At 40.5% G+C, this 22,872-nt stretch overlaps 1 protein-coding gene across 1 annotated transcript; it reads right to left on the bottom strand.

The window, feature by feature from the left end:
* Positions 1–3,518: 3,518 nt before the first annotated feature.
* Positions 3,519–11,471, bottom strand: FUT9 (fucosyltransferase 9). Its single transcript, XM_059732140.1, has one exon. The coding sequence runs from the start codon at positions 11,402–11,404 to the stop codon at positions 10,256–10,258; it is 1,149 nt and encodes a 382-aa protein (XP_059588123.1). The 5' UTR covers positions 11,405–11,471; the 3' UTR covers positions 3,519–10,255.
* Between the last annotated feature and the right edge of the window lie 11,401 nt (positions 11,472–22,872).

Genomic DNA, 22,872 nt, shown 5'->3' with positions numbered 1-22,872 from the left:
AGGTTTTAATTTCAGAGCAGGGGTTTTGCAAAGGCCAGTGTAAGCATCTGCAACCTGTGACTGGCTGGTTAAAGGATGGCAAAAGTGCTCCCCCATCCCTTAACCACGCTTCTGTAAGTTGTTTGAAGAAATAGTAGGGTCTCAGCTCAAACATGCCCAGATGTGAGCTCTTCACACTCATTATTTTTCTCATGATGGCCATATCGTGCTGATTTGGCCAAAAATCTGTGAAGTTGTACCAGGTTTGTATGTGGTAGCATACAAATACAAATTTTTTTCCTAAGTACACATTCAATCTAATATCTCCATTGTGAGGTACTAAGAAAATTCACTTTAGCTTGTCTTGATGTGCATTAACTAGAGAGCAGTTTTTAAGTGATGCTTAGTATGCATTAGCTTACTTTACTGTGCATTAACTAAATAGCTCTGTTTTTTAAGTGGCACTTCAATGTGCATTAAAATAGGCTAATGCAGATTAAAGCACATGTGTAGACATGACCACTGTAGGTTTAGGTCTTCTTTAAGCATGTCCAGATCTCCTTTAAGAAGAAAAAAAAAATCCTGGTAGGAGCCTAGAGTTTATGTGATGGGGCCACCTTGACTACCAAGAAGAACTGAACCTTGGGCTATGGGTGTTAAGACTAAAACTCCCAATAGGTATTGTGCCAGACTTCACACTTGACAGTTGTCAGGCTTGCATCCTCTGTGAATGGGCCACTCACTGCTACTGACATGTACATTTACTTTTTAAATAATAGCTGTTCAAAATGTTCAAAAGCACTCAGTCCTACACTAGCCTTGTTCCACTGACGCCAGTCCATGTTTAATCCAATATTGAGTGCTTTTGAAAACTCTGCTCAAAGGTTGTGGATATGGGGCCTGATCCCAAGTCCACTGGAGTTAGTGGAAAACTACCATTGATTTCAAATGAATTTTGGATTAGATCTTTGGAGGAAAAAGAAAAGGTATGAGAAGAAGAAAAGGTATGTGAAAATAGACATACAAAATACTTATTGTTTATTGTACATTTAGCATGTTTCCTTTTATTTTAAATATACCTATTACAATAATTTGTTAGGCATATATAGAGCACTATTATTTACATAATCTAGTGTTTATCCTTTGGGGAGAACTCCAATGCTAAATAAATAAGAGTCATTGAGCTGCTTATTAACCATGTAGGAAACAAGGTTCCAAGAGACTTTCACGTAGATGATGAAGTCCTAAAAACGGTTATAGTTGTCTGTACTTTTACATAGTAGATCTGCAGTCCAACTGTGTATAAAATTACAAACATAATTACAGATAATCAGAAGAAATTTTAATAACAACAGCAAATTAAAAAAAAATACTGATAAACTCATAGTGGTTAAATCTCCACATTTTGTATAGCCATTTCAGTATGATGCTACAGAGTACAGGGAACAAAGTGACATAATCTGATAAAATCCCAACCATGAAATATCTAGCTCTCTGGGGAAAATGAAGGTACTTCAATTAGTAATTACTAAAAATAATAGAATTTTTACAAAGCTTTCTGTCTGTCAGGGCTTTTTATAATGTGTCTGCATCTAGAAATTTACATTTTTATTGAAATTTATCTTAGCTCCGTTATTACCATTCTTGCATGTGTGTCTATATACAAGTAGGAATGTCTAAAGAATACAATTATCTGGGATCATAAAGCAAGGACCCAACTCAATTCCCATTCAGTATTGGACATATAAACACAAATACACAAGAAATGGAGTCTTGTCCCAATCAAGGCTTGCAAATACATCACTACTGAGCTCGATTGTCTTCACTGGTACCACTACTGTGACATGGGTGTAATTTCCCATGCTTGTATGTCCCATTGCAAGGTCAGAGCTTAAACTTTCACAGGTAATTGTTGGCTGTTTCTCACAATCCTTGTCAATGATTTTTTAGAAGTCAGGCCTGTGATGTTTGGATGTTTATCTTGCTGGGACCCTTTGACCTTAGCTGACTTCCTGCCCCTGGGGCAGGGAGCTGGACTTGATGATCTTCAAGGTCCCTTCCAGCCCTAATGTCTATGAATCTGTGTGTCACGTGAGTTGCTGAATGAGAGGGATGTTCAGCTATGGTACACAGTATTCAGTTCTCTAAGCTACCATTAAAATGGAAGGGAGAATTTAACTAAAAATTATCAACATTTTTTCCTAAGTATTTTATCCTTACCACTTGCATGATGGTAAAGAAATAACATCATCTACTAGACAAGAATACAGCATAGCTGTATACTAGCTTGCTAAGGGAAAATGTTAGAAGTACCTCTCTCACACTTTTAAACTTCTAGCCTATTTAAGACACCCGCCCAACTGCTAAAATAATATTTCAAAGAAAAATTGATGGTTGGTATAAAATAACAGCTGTGTTGTAAATATTGAAAAATAGTCTAAAAAAGTATAAAAGTGATTTCTGATTGTGGTTTATAAAAACAAAAATTCAATGACTTATCTGTGCATTAGGGATGACCCTCAGGGGGCTATGTCACAATAGTACATCACATTTTCACAGTTTACATTAAAACAGTCAGAAACACAATGGGATGCTGTTTTTGTATTCTTATATCAGAAAATATTAGTTTACAAACTGTACATTTGGCATCTGTTTTAGTTTTTTAGATTTTTTTCTTATCTCCTTTTTTTTTTTTTACAAAATAGTGCAAAATTACAGTGCGTTAGTACAAGGTTTTGCAAATGGTATTAAAAATGTTTGAACCCTTCTGCTCATTCACCAGAACAGTTTGGCACATTAAGACTTTTGTTAGATAGGAAACATCTCCCTTCATTACCCTCAGTGTCTTTTAAAACAGTACATTACACCAAAGGAGTCAGTATTTCCATATATTCTTTCCCAGCTTGCATGGAATTCTTGTGCAACAAGGAACGTTAGAGGAAATTATGTATTCTTGGGTAATTTATTCATTCAGCAGTGTAAAACAGATTGTTGAGTTTCATCCTCCATCAAAGAACTATAAATCATATTCTCCAATACTTGCTTTGCTGTTAGAGTGGTTGGTTGCCAATTATCTCAAACATCCCTAAGGACTCTATCTTAACTTCAGATGTGCAAGTTGGCTAGCCACATATCCTTAAAGTTCTGGTATTATGCATGGCCATGTGTCCAAGTCCAAGAGGTGTAATCCTGGCTCTATTAAAATAGGCAATCAGGATTTCAACCTGGCCCATTTTCCATTGGACTGAATTCAAATAAACAGCAGCAAGTAAATATTTTGACCAGCTGTTTACAGCAAATAAATGCTACTATTACTATTTATTTACTTACATAATTCATAGATTCATAATATACCAAATAAAGAATTCCACTAAGTATGGGTCTTTATTTGAGCAGTACAGAACTTTATAAATGCTAGTACAGTCCTGAAGTCCTTGGTTCAGTCATAAAACAGACGCTGCATAGGCAGCAGCAAAGCTAGCTTCTTGCCTTATCCTGTCAATGTATCTGAGCTCTAATCCGGGGGGGGGGGGGGGGGGGGGGGGGGAAGCTGTAGGGTGAGAGGGCAGATTTTCTGTTCAGTCCTTGGCTTCCTGGTTACAACTACAGGTGGTGCTAATTGTGTGAAGGTTTTTGTGACAATCTACTAGAAACTGGACTGAGATCACCATATCATGCCAAACAGCTGACAGTACCAATCTCACCTTAATTTAAACTGGTAACCTAGAGGTGAAAAGCTCTGTTCTACATTTCCGATGGCCTGGATGCCCCTTCTACACAGAATTTTGGCTTGAGATAATTGTACAGAGAACACAGCGACAAACACAAGGTTCCCAACTTACCAATAAAGTAATTAAATAATTCCAACATGGAAGTTGTGATGTAATATCTCTAATGAGGTTCCAATGATCCCTATGAAATTACAGCATTATAACATGCATTACACCAAGAGTTCAAACCATCACTGTATATGTTTACTTAATTCGTTGATCAGCATTTTTATAGCTCTCAGGAATATGTTTAACAATTATGCATGCCCTTTCTAAGGGCAAAATCATGAATTAGCATTAGAGCCATTTGTTCCCATTTTTAAACACAAAGAAAATGCCGAAGAAGAAATGTAACCGTCAGGCAACTAGAGGGTCCAATCCTGCATTCCTAAACTGGGCAAATTTTGTATTGACTCTGATTAGAGTTTTGCCTGAGAAAGAAAGATCAGGCTGAAAGAGCTGCAGTCTTTGAAACCTATGAGATCTCTTAGCTGTCATACTACCAAGTAAAATTACCATTTCATATCATGCTAGTGAATGCACAGCCAGAACCATCAGTCTTAATACTGACTAAAAAACTCTAGTCTGACAAAAGCATCCATCTTGATTCTTCTCTTACAATGTTCTATGACCCAGAAAAGCACCTGTGTGCATGGTTAACTTTCACTTTTATCTTTAAGCATGTGAATGCCTGAATTTAGTTCAGCACATTAGAGGCCTTGATTCATTAAGCAAGCTTTTGGGTTCAAAAACCCTTCGTAAGGCTAAGGAAGTTTCAGCAGTTGGTGTGTGCTCTTCCTAGATGGAATGAAAAGTAAAGAAGCCAGGGGCTGGGCTGGGGAGTCAGTTGCCAGGCAGATTATAATGTGTCAAAAATCCAATGTCTATATTTAGTCCATGATCTCTAGTATCCAGGAGGCTGATGAAATGGAGTTCATAGGCTCGTTTCTGGGAAGTGTTGTGTAAGTTTCCCTTGAGGATCAGGGATAAAAGATATCAAATTCACCCAAAGAACCTTGTCTGCCTATGTCCTTAGACCAACATGGCTACAACCTACACCTCGATTCATTAAAGCATTTAAAGTTTTGAATCCCTTGACTGACTCTGATGTCAACAGGACTATGATTGTACTCTTTATTGAATAGGATCTGGAGTACTTTGCTGAATAGGGCCTTGAATCAGGTTAACTCATGAAAGCCAACATTTTTAAAGTCAGAAATGTAGAATAATCAGTTAAGGGGTTGCTCCCCAATATTAATGTCTTGTAATCCAATGAAAGAGATAACATAATGACAATATCAGCATTATGAGGTCATATTCAGCAACAATGTTAGTACCTTAATTGATCCTTCTCGTTCCAGTAGCATATGTAAGGCAGGGTATGTGGGGCAGGAGCCCTGGGCACTGATGTACCAGGGGAATGAGAATGGCAGCTCATGTGGACATGAACGTTGCGTGCCTCCTGAGGCTGGGGGGGCATGGCGTCCACCCGCAGGCAGTGGCGGCAGTGGCGGTGGCGGGGTCATAGCAGTGGGAAGCGGGGAACTTCCACAGGCAGCTGCAGCAGTGTTGGTGGTAGGGGAGGGTGGGGTAGTGAGCACCAGCTGGCGGTTGGTGACTGTCCGCAGATGTTGCCAGCAGCATCAGCAGTAGCCAGCAGCAATCGGCGATTGCCCGCATACACCACTGGCAGTGTTGGTGCCAAGGGGAGGAGGTTGCGAATGGCAACCACCCACAGACGCCACTGGCAGCCTTGGTGGCAACCAATCTCAGGGGTGTACCGCCAATCTCAGGGGGTGCACATGCACCTGCGTGCACCCCCTACTAATGCATGGGCAACATGTACCATAGGAACAGCAGCTCAGCATTCCCTGCTCTCTAGCACCCAAACCTGAGCCTGCTCTGACCCCTGTTCTTCTGCCCAGAGAGCCAAAAATGCTAGCTCTGCTTCTGTTTCATTCTGCCTTTCACACAGGAACCATCTTTTTCAGGTAAGGGAAGAGATGGAAGAGAATTATACATCTTTCTTGTGTTTCCATTTTTAGAGACTAATATGAATATACAGAAACATGGACTAACTTTACTATGAGTTAACCAACACTACACATTCTACATACTTTCTTCATTAAATACTTAATCTGCATTCATCTCCATCAACACAGTATTCTTCTTCTGTGTTTGAAAAAAATCCCTGGCTTTGGCTACCTTAAATTCAGCATGCCACGTGCAAGCTGCTTGTTCGTTACAACCATTTCAGGTGGCAAAATGTTATTCAAAGACCTGGCAACCAGGGATCTCTAAGAAAAGGAAATCTCATATGAAAGATGAGTTGCAATGCTATTGAATTGCTGGGAAATGAAAGAAAAAGACTGTTTTAGAAAGATGCGGTGGCTGTTCATAATGAACGCACTGGGAATGCATTCCATAATTAAGTTTTTTGGGGGTAGGGATCCTATTTTCTACAAGGATGAAGGCAAATGTGCTGATTGTTCAGGGTATGATGGTAAGTCTAGTAATGTCCAAAAAGTCATTACAAAGAAATAAGTCAGGTGTGCAAGCATGTGTTTGAAAACCATGGTTTGTAAAAGATGTCATTAAATTATATTGCACTGACTGCTGAGGAAACAGGTGTACTTACACCAGATGTTTACTGCGGGAATAGACTAATTAGCTCTGCAGTAAAGTCTCAGCATCTACAAGTGTCGCCCTATTAGGCTGCAGGAAGCTAATAAATGACACTTCCGTAGGTGTCAACACAAGTATTAGCCTATGACAGTATTATTTAATGTGCCACAACACACATGTAGACACTGACGGGGCTGGCTGGGGCATGAGGGTTCTTCACTGTGGGGCCTGCCTGCCGGCTAGCATGCATGTGGCTGCATTGCTAGAATCAAAAGTGAATGTCTGTTCACTTGCTTATTGGTTCAATCTTTGCAGTTTAGACTAACCTGTGAAGATTGAAACAACTCAGCCTTGGGTTTTTTGACTGTCTGTACCTGACCTGGAGGTGTATGAAGTTTGTAGGCCCTTATGTTTCTCCCAGTTTTGCTTAAATGTCTGCCTCTGGACAGAAAGACTTTAGCTTTATGATTGCTAAGTGCATAGGTGCCAGGCTCATGATAGGTTTAGCTGTCTTGCCCATGTCTTGGCATAACTTTCCAGAAATCTATTAGGATAGTGGCACTGTGTTTTAAAGATTTGTTTATAATTAGTGGCTTACTTAGTTTCTTTCCTATTTATTTATTACTCCCTGAGTCTGAACCTTCAGGATTGTGTGAAAATATGCAGAAGATAGAACTGCAGGCAAACAGCTCTCCTGAATTTTTAACTTTAAACATGTAAATAATCCCACTGAGCCTGATGCAACACCAGCATTCATGTGCCTAAAATTAAATGTACACTTAAATGCTTTTCTGGATTGGTTTCATATTGTTTCTGTAGCAACAAGCACTATACCTTCTCATATCCTTTTTCTTGTTGCTTGCTATTAGTATGGGAAGTACAGTAGTTGAATCTTGAAGCCTGGGAACTGATTGACTGACTTTGATTTGATCCAAGGTTTTTTTAACAATTTCAATTAGCAACTTCAAGCTTCAAGTAAGACAGCTTCAATTAGCTGAAATGGGTGAATGGGATTTAACAGTTTTTACAGTTCACCAAAGGGGTTGAACCAGCTCCTCTTGAGGTCAGTGCTGAGACTCACATAAGGTCACAACAATTACTTCAAAAGAATTTGGTATTTTAAACAATTATGAATTTTACACATCTCCTGAAAATAGAAGTCATGAAAAGCATTTCCGATATTACCTTGAAATGTCATCATTTGTACACAATATGAATATCATCCCAAAGTTTTACATGTGCATGGGTTCTCTTTTTAGATAACAATTGTATTTAAAGATTGAATTGAATTCCATTAGATTAATGATTAGGATGAACTCTCATTTTTTATCTCATACAGTGCTGGTGAGTTAGTGACTCACAGTGTCTTGTAAGTAAGCCTTTTAAGACTCAATAAATACAATATAAATACATATCTGAAACATAAAAGCAGCTCTTGAAATGTTATGCAGAAGATCAGTTCTGGTCCCTATTTCTAGGGCCTTTTCATTTGAGTTTTCTATGTTAGAAGCATAATTACAATGTTTTTATACCATTCAGTGTTTGGGTCCTAGCCTGGATTACAAAGAGCTACTTGAGAAATCAGCTTGTCATTCACCAAATGTTTTTTTATAAAAATCAGTAGCTGCCACAGATTTAACCCTAACAAGGAACTTAAAGAGACAGGGTAGAGAGGTACCTTATAGAGTAACTGGATCATAGATGTATAAGCTTTTGTGAGCAAGAGCCCAGTTCATCAAATGATCTCCAGTGAATCTGATGAAGTGAGCCCCAGTACAAAAAAGCTGTGTGTGTCTGATTCAGTTAGTCTATAAGGTGCATCTCTACCCTGTCTTCTGTCTGACTTCAGACTAACTATCGCTTTCTGCTCCTGGAAAGCACACATGCTTAAAGCAAGGCATATGCTTAAGCACTTTTTCTGGACAGGACTAAAAGATTATTCAAGTAGAACTTTAGCCAGTGCGAATATTTGTACTGTCTTCTTTTTCTACATTTGGCCTCTTTTTGTACCTGACATTAATGGCTGGAAATACTTTAGATTAAAACAGACATAAAGGGAATCTTCCATTCTTTTGGGCATACCACAGGATTTCTGCATGCACTTTCCTTATCTTAGGAAAATTAAATGCATGGGTCTGAGCAGTTTGCACTAGATATTCGGCTGGTAACTGCCAATGTAAATATGCTAATTTACACCAATTGAGAATCTTGCCTTTCAGAATTTTCCTTTAAAAACATTTTTCTTTCAACAGGCAATTCCTTTTAGGCTCCTCTGCTCCTTTCTGCAGCTTTAAAAATATATATTCAGAAATTCACAAATTCAAATATAATTTAGGTAATCCCAAAATACAAAAGGCTTAGTGCTAAGACTTGCCTGAAAGTTAGTGGAAACTGTGTATAGTAAGCATATTTTGCCATTTAAAATTATGTAGTCCATCTCATAGCCCTGAAATATGCATTATTAAACCAACACCACATCCATGACTCTATATAGTACTCAGGTTTTAAATCTTAGCTGCTGAAGGTCAAAGGATCATGAACTCAGATGATTCACATTTTAACAGGCACATTTAAAATGATAATGGCAAAATTATATTTGAGTATTTTCTATCAGAAAAACATAATATTTATGAAATATAATGCTTATTTTCAAAACTTGATAGTATCTATTGCTCCAATGAGTACTTTTGTTTACATATGTCATATTACATACTTTTAAAGGAGAAAATAAATAACTGCTTATATGATCAGTAGAGCTGGCTGACTAATATTACCCTAAAGTTTATTCAATGAATTCCATCATTTTTTCTAATAAAAATGTTCAAGTAATATTTGTTGTCATTATTCACCCACCTCAGTATGTACCCCATCTATGATTAAAGTTCAATGAAACTTGTAAGAAGTCTTTTAGAGTTGGATGAATAATTCCCAAATATATAAACATTAGTAAATCATCTAAATAAAATTATTTTTAATAATTATGATTATTAGCAGAGCTCTAGTTATAAAGATGAAAGTGATCAAGCAAGTATAATTTAACTTATTGAAATAACATCACCTGTTGCTGCCCTGATTCAAGAAAACACAACAAAAATCCCAACTGTATTTAAGCACTTGCTTAAATTAAATCTAAGCATTTGCTTTGCACCTTGGATGAGCCAGAGCTTGATTTTCCTTAGCACTTCAATACTTCATGTAAAGAAGATAAATATACTTTCAAAATATGTTAATGTTAGGAGACTGACATCTTCCTGTTTAGAAACCAGAGGCTCTCTTATACTGTAAGAACTTTTTTAAAGTTACATTTCTAAATTCATAGATCCTATAAAGTCAGCTCCTAATCCTTGAATAACACTATGTGTTCAGTTTTAAAGTGTTCTTAGAATTTAAGAGGGTAGAGTTTCAAACATAACAAACATCACTGTCTTTTGAAATAATATACAATTTTCAAACTAAACCAGTAAATTATTTCATTAAAATTCTCTATTTCAAGATTTGTGTCTTCATTTTCCAAACAAGTTAAACAGCTATTCTAACCTAATGTAAAAACACAATGTTAAAAAATCACTACTTCATGTGTTAGGACTGGGACAGATATTCTACAGAAAGTGTGAAAAACCTTTTTTAAAAATTATAGTAAACAATAAATTATTCTTCAGTGCACATAATTAGCTATATACATTGTAATTGAAAACTGAGTTTTAATGACTGCTGATGTTGAGCTTTTAAAGTCTCTGACAAATATAAATAAGATACCAAGAGAAGATAGTTGATAAACTGTGACATAAAACACAGAAAGTTCTCTTCTCCAACCCCTCCATGTATGCGTAGACTGATGATTTGGTCAGCTTCTTCCATAAAGTGCACAAAGGGGTAAAAGTTTAATTCCAAAACCATTTTTCTAAGTTACCAACAGACTTGTACTCCTGGTGTCTTTTTACATGGTCACAAGCAAGGCATGCATGTGATTCCCAGAACCTGGGAAGATGCACTGAGAAGTCCTTCCTCCAGTTAAAGTAGCTAAGATACAGTTTGTTATTTTTGTCAAGCATCAGCAGATACTCTGCTAGCTCTCTGGGGGAAAGAAAATCTTCCACATGTACGAAAGAGTTTGCTGGAATATAATTCTCATAGTTTTCTCGGGATGGGCCCAGTACCACTGGTACAGACCCAGCAAGAAAAGCATTGTACAGTTTTTCCGTAATGTAATCTTTGTGGATTGAGTTTTCAAAGGAAAGGTAAAATTTACAAGTGGAGATAGTTGGAATCAAGTTTTTATCATTCACATAGTCTCCAAATGCTTGCCCATAGGTATGGATTTCAATGTATTTGCTAAGCTCATTATAATACTTGACTCGAGCATGCTCAGGGTTCCAGTTACTTACAACCCAACACACAAGCTTCTCTTTGCTTGGGACTTCAAATGTAAATGGAGTTGTACTAACCATCATGAAGCCATAAGGCACCTGAATATCTGAATCACGTCGGTAAGTCAGGGTCAAGTTGAAAAGGTGTTCAATGCCGCTCTTCTGTGGAGTGTGAGTTGGAGACTCCAAGTTCATCCAGATCCATTTCTGGAATGGTGGTCTAGTTTGCTGAGGTAAATTAGTCAGATCCCAGCTGATGTCTCTGTGGTGAATGAGAACGGCATGGGATCTGTTATATAATGAGCGGTCAATAGTCAGATGGCACCCTTGGATGTTGAACATTGTTTGACAGGATGCAAGGTCAAATGTCTGACCAAAGGGCCAAACCCAGATCAATATAGTAGTTTCATTAAAATTATCATTTTTTGGAGAAAAGAAGCTTTTCATTTTCAAAACTGAGCTGGCAGACTCTATAGGACCAGAGATCCAGCTGTTTGTTGGTTTGATGTAAATAAGCAGAAATGCCATGAAACAACCCAGGACAAAGAGGATAATTAAAAATGGCCGAAAAATTCCTTTTGATGTCGATGTCATAATTTGTTCTGGAAAAAAAAGAGAAAGGGAGAACAGCGTCAGGTGTTCAATTATGTATAAGTGTCCCATTAAACAATCACACAGCAAAATGAATAGCACTTTCAATATTGAAAAGCCATTAAAATGTGCAGATTTACTCACAATCTTCTGAAGTATTTTCAGTAAAAAGTATGTAACTCTCCATATACCACATATGGTAAACAGATGGATAACACCCTATTTTTCCTTTGCATTTGGAAAACTAATTTAAAATTAAATAAAAGAGTGAGTAGGATTTGGATTTATATGACTATACCATTATAACTCACTCTGCAGGGCTGTGTGCCTTTTTTGCTTGTTCTATCATATAGGGCGATTCTAGGAAGAAACACAGACAGACAGACACAAAATTCTCCTTGGATTCCTTTCTTGCTCCTGAGTAAGGATTAATTTACTCTAGCCTTTTTTGTGGTTTAGCATGCTCCCTAACAAGTGAATCACTTTTGGTAGAGGGGGAACACTGATTTCCAGAGGGGAATGACCATCTACATCTGCCTTTGGGGACATCAAAATGATCAGAAAAGGAATCCAGAAATACTGGCTCCCAACTCCTGTGCTCCATCCCCTAGATTCACGCTGTTTCTATATAAAGGAAAACAAGTCATGATAAATTGCTCCCAAAGGTTACATAGTGATTTTTTATGCCCAAACCCTATTTGCGAGTAGTACAGTTATAGAGCAGTGGAAAAGTAGCAGAGATACTGCAATTAAGAGAAGCACGATTGTTTTTTCCTGTACTGCTCCTTTGCAGATTTATGTGCATGCAATTTCCTCTCTCTATTAGCATACAGTATAAGACCTCTTTTTCCCCAACTGTGCATTATGGCCCACTGCTTGCTTCCTGGTTTCCTATTTTAAAGAGGGAAGAATGGGGAGAAAGAGCAAGATGACTCCAGAGTGGGTGGCTCTTGTACAGCTAAACAAATAGGGGTGGCATGTTGCCAATCCCTCTGCTCTTAACTGTAGCCCTAACAGTCTGGCAGGGGTTGGCAATCTACAGCCTGTGGGCCAGTTCCAGCTTGTAAAGAGGTCTGATCCTGCCCAGAGAGGCCAAATCTGGCATGGGGGATTGGTAGCACGAAGCTGTGCCGTGCCACCCGTCTCCTCTGCAGTACTCCTCATAGATGTGAAGCAAGCTGTGCTACTGTGCCTATACTTCCTTCGCTAATAGGTCAGGTATTTTCCACAAGAGTGAGTTTAGACAGCTGGCTTGCAGCCATGGATTATCTGCAACCTCCAGCTTCTGTTGGAAAGAGGCTGCCAAATCCTGCTATAAGACAGTGGTGTTCAATCCCTTAGAATGGGTTGCTTGTAACCTGGCTACACCACAGGCCACCTGACTATCTCATCTAGTGGGGTGAGGGAGGAGGGAAGACAGGTTGCTGCCAATGTCAGAGTGGGATAGAGAGAGCAGGGAGCTGTGGAGAGAATATGTGGCATGACACAAGACAGGAAAGGGGATGTGTTGGGTTGAGCTGCTTGCTGCTGTTCTCCTGTGCCATGGCCAGATCCAGTTGCTTTAGGGGTCAAATCCAGCCTGCAGCTTACATGTTTAGCACCACTGCACTGAGGCATTTGTCATAATAATAGGTAAATGGAGAAGGCTGTTTCATGGAATAGAAAAGGAGAAGTTGCCACCAATCCAAGAGATCTGGAAGTGCATAAAGTACATTACAGAACACCAATTATGCAAGGCAGTTTAGTTACGTCACAAATATTTGCATGGCTTCTTTATATTTCTAGAACTTAAGACTATTGCTGCTTACCAGTTGCTTTCATAACATTTATTCTGAAGAGCCCACATCCAAATATAAAATCCCCTTTATAACAACCAAAAGCTAACACCCTTCTCCCACAAAACACAATTCCTCCTCTCCAAAATACCCCTATCATTCAAAATAGTATGAGGAAGATTTTAGAAACCTCAAAGCCTCCTAAGCTAGTCCAATAGCTCCCTGTACTTAACTTTAAAAAATAAATATCTAAATAGAGCATTAAGGCCTAAAAGGATGTTTTGGTTTAGAGGTCTATTAAAACAACATGTTTTTGGATGCATTGTAATGGTAAATAGCAGTGTGCAAAAATAGCAGTTTAGTTATAATAAAAATAAAGTGTATGAATATTGTGAGTGTTCCTTTCATTCATGGATCTACTGACCCATTATGGCCTAGGGCAAAAAAAAAATCTTATAAAAAGGCTAATAGCTTCAGTTCTTACAGCTCTGCTATTTTACTGATTTCTCTTCAGCCATTCACCCCTCAAAGTGTGACACAGGCTAGCCTGCGTCTTTGCTTACACAAGCAGAAGAGAACTACATCCAGTAAACTGGCCCTGGAGAGAGTAGAAAAAGAAACACTGTTGCCATCAACATTGTCTTATTTTCTCTTGATCCATTTAAGCTCCTCCATTACAGTATTGTGGGTTTAGTTCCTGCTTGTTACAGTCACAGTTATCTGAAACACCCTGTCCTGTTGGCAGGTGCTGAGCCTACTAGGAATGTGTTGGGTGGGAGGTGAAATACTGCAAAGGCAAGAGACTCATACCCACCCCAACATAACAGAAGTAGAAATGACCATCTTGGGAGAGGGTGCAAAGTTTTAAAGAAGACACCCTAGGCACAGCTAACCTGGGAAAGAGAGGATGTTTGGATTAATCTTCACGTTACTTTAATATTTTCTTTGCTAGAAGCCAATTTGCAGGAATGGGATGATTATAGTTGAAGAGCAGTTTGGGGAAACTATCTAATGACAGAAACTCTTCAGGGTTTGGGTTTGAGGTGGAGGGTGTCTTTTTTCCAAATAAGAGCTTTCTCCAGATGCATAGTTCATTTCCAATTTGTCTCAGTTACTTCATAGTTAGAAAACCTACATCTACATAACTGGCAAGGTACTGCTTATGCTGGACTCCTGTTAAAAAGAAAAAATGAAAAATAAATCCATGCAGTAAGTCACTGCCCAGGGAAGTGTGTGTGGGCATTTTTATATGGCATCCTATTTTGATGGCACTCCAACTGCCTTCCTACACTGCTTTGTATCCTGCTGCACAAGTCAGTCTGTTTACCTGTGAATTGCTCTACAGCTCTATGGTAGAGCTGGTTAATCACCTCCTTGTTTAAATGCAGGTGCATAGGTCTAATTGAATTTGCATGCTCATGAAATCAGCTTACAGCTAGTATTTATACCACTGTTTTGCCCACCTAAAATTAGGCGATGTCTTTTATCTCCTTGCTGTCTAGGGACAGGCAAAGGGTCAGGGTTCTTGAAGATAAGACACCACAAACACAGGTACTTTGAGGCCTGGTAGGGAGAATAGAAAGGGAAGAACTGCTGACTACACAGCATTGTGACAGAGGATGACATTAGGTGCTTGATTAGAGCTAAAGATGTAAGAGGCTTAAAGAAGGCTAGGACTAACTAGACTTCCAGAAGTGCTTCTACCACCCGTGAGTATTATAAGCAGCTTTAAAGGGTTTTGCCACCATCTTGCCTCTCTTTGTGGGGGACACTGGAGATGAAAGCAATGCTGGTGACCACAGGAACTTTGTCTAAGATAAAGGACTAGCTGGAATCTAGGACCTCATCTCCATACAGGAAACCAAGCAGATGACAGAATAGTCCGAAGTGGACTCAGAAGCAAAACACACTTCCAGGGTGGTTATACATGTGCTCCAGGAGGCGGGGGGGGGAGGGCGCTTTAATAAGAGCTGGTCCCAGAGCTACTCTAATTAAAGTGCTGAGAGTGTCACATGTATCAGTCGAATGAGCTTTACTTAAAGCACCCCTGGCACCACTTTTCAATACAGGAACACTGATATACGAGATGCTGCAGTCTGCTGGATTGCAGTAATTACCACGCTACAGCAGACTCGATTAATTGAGTCTGCTCTGACACGCTATAATTACAGTGAGTCGGAGCTGCCTCAATGCATGTGTATAGGTGCCCCCAGGGACGTGGATCCAGCCTTTTAGCCCTGTGCACATTCAGCAGACTGGAGACACTGAAGAGGTAAGTATCTTTTGGTTTATATTATTTTCCTTTATTATAAATAGTTAGAATTAAATGCCACAGTATAAACTTGTTACAGTTTTCTGGGTGCTCAGTGGGCTCCATTATATGGGTGGATTGACTTTCTTAACCTTCAGCTTTCCATACACACTCATGATCAAAACTGTAAACATGACGAAGGAGACTTGATTAGAACCACTTTGGCTATGAACATTTAAAATATCTCTGCTGCTTTCACCTACTCACAGATCACATCACCTTTTTGTTTCCTGATTTCTGCTTTCAACCTCCTGTCATGGTATTCATTTCCACCCCACTCCACCCAACCCAAACTTCCCCAAATCTCATGCTCCAAAAATGGAACTGTCAGGACTGAGTAGGACTTAACCATGTTCATGTTACAATAGCTGCTGCCATGGCCACCCCCTTTTTCTTTTAGGGCTGGCCCTCCTATTCCAGCAGCTCCTTACCCTGATACCTCTTTTCCTTCCCCTCTTTGAACATGCATGAATCAAAAAAGAAACCCAAATATAAAAGCATAGAAATGTGTTCACTGAGAGGATTGCCAGCTAAAACCTTTTTCATTTTTCTGATTATGTTGCTATAAAGTACATTTGAGAACACTAGCATTTTCTACGTGTTTTTTTTTTTTTTCCATTTCAAAAGTATAGTGTTTATCAGTGCAAGACTGCTTTCAGTACAGAATTTAGCAAGGTTTTTTTCTAAAGTCAAACCTGGCATTGCAGCAGTAAGCAAACTCCCATTTCGGAAACACACAGAGGTAGTAACAAGGCACCAATAACATTAACTCCATGCTGAGCTAGTATACCAAGTAAGCTAGTGTACTTATTTTTTACTGCAAACTAAGTGTATGCCTACAGAAGAAAAATAACTTCCATATGGAGAGAAGGCTATTATGACTGTATTGCAAGACATAACTGCCTGCTTACTCATTGCAAAACAGATAGCTCTGCCTTTCCTCAGGAAAGACCATTCTGGTGAATAACATCAACGTATATCTTGTTGGATAGGCACTTTCTTTCTTTTCTGGTTACGAGAATCAGGGGAACACATCCTCCAATGTTAGAACTGTCTTCAGAGATGCAAGTGTAATAACTAGTCTGGGCCCCGGGTCTCCTGAAAGCCCAGGTTACAAACCCACCACTGGTAAGTGCAGTCCAGGAGAACACTAACTGCATCATCCTATGTACCAATAACTCACTACAGACAGTCCACAAGAGCTAGGGAGCTGGTTGCATCAGGATTTCAAAGTGCATGAAAAGAAAAGTAGAAAATGCCTTTATATCTTCAGAGTGTCTCAAGAGTAGAAACTAAGCTTAGAAAGAGATGCTGAGGATGGCAACTCAACATTAAAGGAAAAAAAAAAGCTTTATACCATGGACATTGAACAAAGAACAATATTTCTGCGTTAATTTTTTTTTTTTTTGCCTTACTTACACATAGGATCCTCATGTGACTGGGTCAGACCCTCCCGAACAATGAGTTTATCAACTACTCAAGGGGTAGCAAATCTGAGGGGGAAAGAAGAAAGGTATTTGATGACCTCCCAGCAGCTTCCAAGAAGCAGAGCCAGGCAGCTCAGGTGTAGAAATGGTGTCTTAAGGTTGAGAAACAGAAGAACGGGTGGCAAACAAAAAGCTGGCAAAGAAGGGCTTTTCCGTGACCAGGAAGCTGCCAGAACACAGCCTTGCAGTGGCTGTTGAATAGGCTAGAGAGCTGCCGAGGCAGCTGAAATCATGAACAAACAAACATTATTTCTGGAAATCCTGATCTGTCAAAACTCTCCCTCCCCCTTCTCTTCTGACACACTGTATCAGCTACATCGAGCTGCTCTGGTCTTGCGGGTCCTACAGGTATCATCTACCTGGAACAGCAATTTGCCAACAGCTCCTTCCTGCACAGCCCTGAAGGTAGCAGCTTCCCCACTGATCCCTCCTATACAAACAGGAGCTTGCTGGCATGCTGCTCCAATGCATGACCAAGAAGGAAGGTTGTAACTTTCCAAGCTAAAAGCATGAGCTGCTTATTTCGAACAGCACTGTTTTCACTGCTTTGCTGTTTTCATGGCATTTCCCCCACCCTCCTCCTGCTTATTTTTATTTAAGTCCATATTTGCACACTTCCTCTGAGTCAATTTGTCCATATTTATATTTTTGGAACATTAAGGAATGGTTTTATTCATCTGTGGTGAATTTCACATGAACTTCTTTTTGAAAGTTATTTCAGAGTACATTGGCCACAAACTACAGGTTGATTGAAAACCAGCAAATAAATTACATGTAGCGAAAGCACAACCTCAGACTTCAAAATTTCAGTAAGTTACTGAAGGTACAAATGCGGGAAACAAACTTTACCTAGTGAACCCCTCCCCAACACTCCTTATTCAAGCAAACCATGGAATTGCCATCCTGGAGCCATACCTCACACAGGAAAAGCACATGAATCAAGTTACGACAAGTTACACACCCACACACAAACGTGCATGCGTATGCATGCACACACGCAATAAATAAAAAAGATGGACACTATATTCAAAGTAGGATTACAGGGTATTCCTTGAAACAGGCTCCTGGCAACTAATTTTGGAGAAGGTAGCCTGACAATTGCTTACAGTGTTTCAAAAACCTCTGCAACAATCAGCCCGCAGAAAGACTCTCTTTTTTTTTTCTCAACATTGTTCTGCAAAATACAGAGTGTTCAGTTATGATTGCAGACAAATGCAGTGTCCAGAGGGGAGCACCTGGGCTAGGTACAGACATTCAAAAAGTCCCAGGTGGAATTGATCCAAGTTACACCATTTTCTGTAAGCGGCATAGTTTTGATTAGCAGTGAACAGAATACACATACACCATTTGGGGGTGAGGGGAGGAAATCTTAGACTGGGTTCCTCCATTTTTAAACCAGTTTATGTGTACTGAACTTCTGTTCTGTTATGGGTATAGACTGGTTCCTGATCAATTATACTAGTAAAAATGTAACGTCTTTACCTGGCCCTGGGGGGACTGGGCAGGGAGCAGACACTGGAAGGGGTACTCACTTGCTGCTGCCACTGTCCACAGCTGAACCTGGCACCTCATGTAGCTGCTTACTGCAGTCAGTCCCTGACTGGAGCTGGGTATGAGCAGTTCTGGCACTTCTTCTACACCTGAGTTAGCTGGGAATAGTGGCAGCCCCTCTTCATATGCCCAGAGGCAGCCCCTGGTGGGCAGGGAGAGGGGGGAATGGGAAGTGAGGGAATGTGCAGTTGAGTGCTGGGGGAGAGGGCCTGAAGGTGACTCAGAAAAGTCCCCACTAGTTGCTGCTGTAGCAAGGATCAGTCAAAGATCAAACAAAACTCTGGGGCTATCTGGCCATTTCCTTTCCCTCTTCCTGTCCTTAAAGAGGGAAAGTGATTGGTGAGGTGCTACTGGCTAACTGGGTCCTGGGCACAGCAGAGGGAAAGGAGGGAGGAGGCAGAACCTGAGAAGCTGTTGGAGGGCATCAGCAGGTCCTGTCTGTCTACTGGTTGCTACAGGATGGGTATCGGGCTTGGCTCCATCTCAGAAGACCAGTTTCCTGGGTTCAAATCATGGCCCTAACAATAAACATGCAAGTTGCTTAACTTCCTGGCACCATGCCAGCACCGACTTGTTACCACTACGTAACAAACTCTGATTATCCACATCTCAGTTAACTGCATACATTATATAAGTAGTGAGGCTGAAATGGCAATATACCTTGTAGCTGTTAACTCCTTTCTAACACTTTTCTGCAAATGTATTACTTTGTAACCAGTTGTATTTTGCACCAATTTAAAGGGGCCAGTAACATGAAGAAGAAGCTGTTGTCAATAAGGGGACAATAAGCTTTGAAAATAAGGAGAGTTTCTGGGCTGCTAACACTGACAGGTTTACATACTTAACACACACTGATTTTTCTTACATTGAGTCTGAATAAGTACATACCATGGGTAAATGAGAAGGCTTGTCTTCTGTCCCAAGGTATGTATTTAAACAGAGTAGACTGTAATAATTTACAGGCATTGACAAGCCCTATAACTTGCAGTGATAATATCTTCAAATATTTCTTACATCTCCATAACAAGAGCCCCAGTAGTTGATCGGCCTAATGCTTAGCTTCTGACTAATGGCAATCAGAAGTGTTGGGCCTTCCAGATGGTGATGACCACATGTTCCCAAATACAGATGGAGAGCTCTCCTGTTCATCTGTTTTTCTGTGACAAGCTACCCTCCCCTCAACTAACTTTCAGGGAAGTGCCCTTTGTGATCTTAAGGTTTTGCAGACATGGCTGGTCACCCCAGATCAGCAGCATGATCCTCTTCCACTACTTGATGCTTGCCCCACAAGTCCACAAATGAAGCTGATGTGAGAAAAAAAATCCATCCATCCCCTCCCCCTTGAAATATATTCTTCCATGACATCCTTCTTCTACCTCTTTTTGGCCCTCTCCCCCCTGTTCTTCCCATGTAGCTTCAGGCAAGCTAGCATCTGCTGTCACTGCTATTTCCAAAACTTCAGAAAAATCTCTCTGGCAGTGCAGTGGCTGGCTTGCAAAACTCCAGCTGTCCAGAAGCAACATGTCAAATACATCTGCACAAGCTCCTGAATATTTACATCATGTCACAGAGCACAGTAGGATGGCTGGTTAAGAGTTCGAAAATCATGCTAGCTAAGCCAGAAGGAGATGTAGGAAAGAAACCATGGCATTTTTAGAGCTTGACCCAACTCCAGTTCCTTCCAGAATGTGCTTCCCAGTGGAAGGGATTGCACAAAGAATTGAGCCCATTAGTGACACAAAGGAGCATAGGATGCCTGTTCACAATACTGAGCATTGATAGCAGAGGATATCTCTGCCATGTGGAAGTAATGATTCATAGAGTAGTAAGAGTCAGTTGTCAGGGTGGATATAGGTCCTGCACATGTGGAGGATACATCACAGCATCACACTGAGAAGTAACTCCTCACTTCTTCCCAATATAGACAAGCTCTGAAACTGTCACTGGGATAAACCCTGCCCTTTCTGCAGATATTGCTGCAGATTTCTGCATGAATCTTGCCATAGGTGTAGAAAGAAAGCCTTAAGTGTCCAGCAGGAAACCCTGAAATCCTCATAGGTATAATCTCATTTGGGTTTGTAAAGTGAAACAGAATGTTGCCTCTTGTGTCTTCTCTAGTGTCTTTTCTTGCTAAGAGCACAAGGGGGTACTATTGTGCATTTATTCATCTGACTCCAAACTACTCGTATGGAGAAATATAGGATTCCATTGTTTCTTGCCTGCTGTCTAAAGTATATAGGGGGGATGTTTAAAAGGTTTATGATGGAACATAGTGGAATATCCTTAGGTTAATCCAATGGAGGAATTAACCCAGTACACACAGAAACTGTGACTTGGGCAAGGACCAGCTTGCCCAGCATGAACCCAGACAATTTGGAAGTCATGCCTGTAGGCTGGGAGTCAGTACTGTCCCAGAGGTGTTACTAATCTTAGACCCAACCATCCTGGTTAATATTTTTTGCTATAGCTCTGTATAAACTAGACATTATTTCTAGCAGCAGGATCTGATTCCATGATCATTGTGACACATAAGAAAAAAAATAATGAAAAACAACATGTTAAGGTTCATAGAATCATAATAATTCCAGGTTTATATAGTCCAACTTATTAGACAAATGTAGGGTTTGCTGGCAACTGCCTGTCCAACTTCTTCTTTATGGCAGCCTTTCAAAGGCTTGAAACCTATTAGCCATAGGAATCTACCAAAATTGGAGTGGCCACCCCACAATTTTGTGGTCTGAACTGGCACCAGTTGCCATTTCCACCTCTGATTGGCCACAGGGCCCCAGAGGTCCTGCCCCACCCCAGAGAGACCAAAGCAGGGCCATCCCCAACTAGATCATTCCACCCAAGGCTTTGTCTGGCTGTGTCTTGAAAAGCTCCAAGGATGGAGATTCCACCACCTCTCTGGGTAACCTGTTCCAGTGTTTTAGCACCCTACTAGTGAGAACATTCTTCCTAATGTCTAACCTAAACTTCCTTGCTTTAGACTGTTGCTCCTTGTTCTGTCATCTACCACCACTGACAACAATTTAGCTTCATCCTCTTTTGAACCCCCCTTAGGTAGTGGAAAGCTGCTATTAAATCCCCTCTCAGTCTTCTCTTCTCTGGACTAAATAAGCCTAGTTTCTTCAGCCTCTCCTCATGAGTCATATGCCCCAGCTCCCGAACCATTTTTCCTTGCCCTCCACTGGACTCTCTCTACTTTGTCCACTTCCTTTTTGTAGTGGGGGCCCCAAAACTGAACACCGTATTCCACATGTGGCCTCATCAGTGCTGAATAGAGGGGAATAATCACTTCCCTTGCCCTGCTGCCAACTCCCCTACCAATGCAACCCAGTGTGATGTTAGCCTTCTTGGCAACAAGGTCATACTGTTGGCTCACATTCAGCTTATTGTCCACTGTAACCCCCAGGTCCTATGGACGAAATGTTGAAACGCTTTGAAACAGCTTTGAAGGAGTGAAACAAATCACTGGCCCTTTGAAATGAAACCATGCTATTTCACACAGTCCTATGTGCCCACTGCAGTAGTCTGAGCTGACCTTGCCTGTGAATACTGAGGCAAAAAAGGCAATGAGCACGTCAGCCTTTTCTGCATCCTGTTGCAAGGTTGCCTCCCCCATTCAGTAAGGGACCCACAATTTCCCTGATCTTCCTCTTGCTACTGAAATCCTTGTAGAAACCCTTCTTGTTACTCTTCACGTCCTTTGCTAGCTTCAACTCGAGTTGTGCTTTGCCTTCCTGACTTCATCCCTGCATGCCTGAGCATACTCTTATACTCCTACCTTATAAGAAGTGGGAATTTGTCCAAGTTTTCACTTCCTATAAGCTTCTTTTTCTTAATTTCGTTTACTGAAGAGTTCCCTGCAAAGCCAAGCTGGTCTTCTGCCATACTTGCTAGTCTTCCTGTGCATCAGGATGGTTTGCTCCTGCACTCTCAGTAAGGCTTCTTAAAAGTACAGCCAGCTCTCCTGGACTTTCTTTTTCCCTCCCCCCATACTTCAGGATGCCAGGGCTTCCCACCATTTTTTGTTTACAGCTCTCTTCCCTGCCCCCCGCTCCCCCACCCTTCACTCACTGGCTGTTTTTGTGCTTTTTTGTAGTTCTCACTTTTTCACAAGGGATCTACTGATTTTGCAGTTTCTGTGAAAATCGCAACACTGGAATTTTGATAGGTACCTGATTACCTGATCCCTCCTGCCCACCTTGTTCTCTCAACCTTTCCTCATATGGTTTATAGTCTAACCTCTTAGTTATCTGTTGCTCAACTCTGTATCCATTCCTGCCCCTTTTTAGTTGTAGTGGTGTAGTCACAGCCCCTTCAACAGTGCAGCTCACCTGTGGCTCACCAGTGAGGGGCTGGGAAACCAGCTGTGTCTGGTACTAGACTCAGCAGCAGTGGTAGGTCACTGCT

The sequence above is a fragment of the Alligator mississippiensis genome, chromosome 1, assembly GCF_030867095.1.
Source record: "Alligator mississippiensis isolate rAllMis1 chromosome 1, rAllMis1, whole genome shotgun sequence".
NCBI lineage: Eukaryota > Metazoa > Chordata > Crocodylia > Alligatoridae > Alligator > Alligator mississippiensis.
The sequence above is the reverse complement of the archived record's forward strand: the minus strand, read 5'-3'. Positions and strand labels throughout refer to the sequence as shown.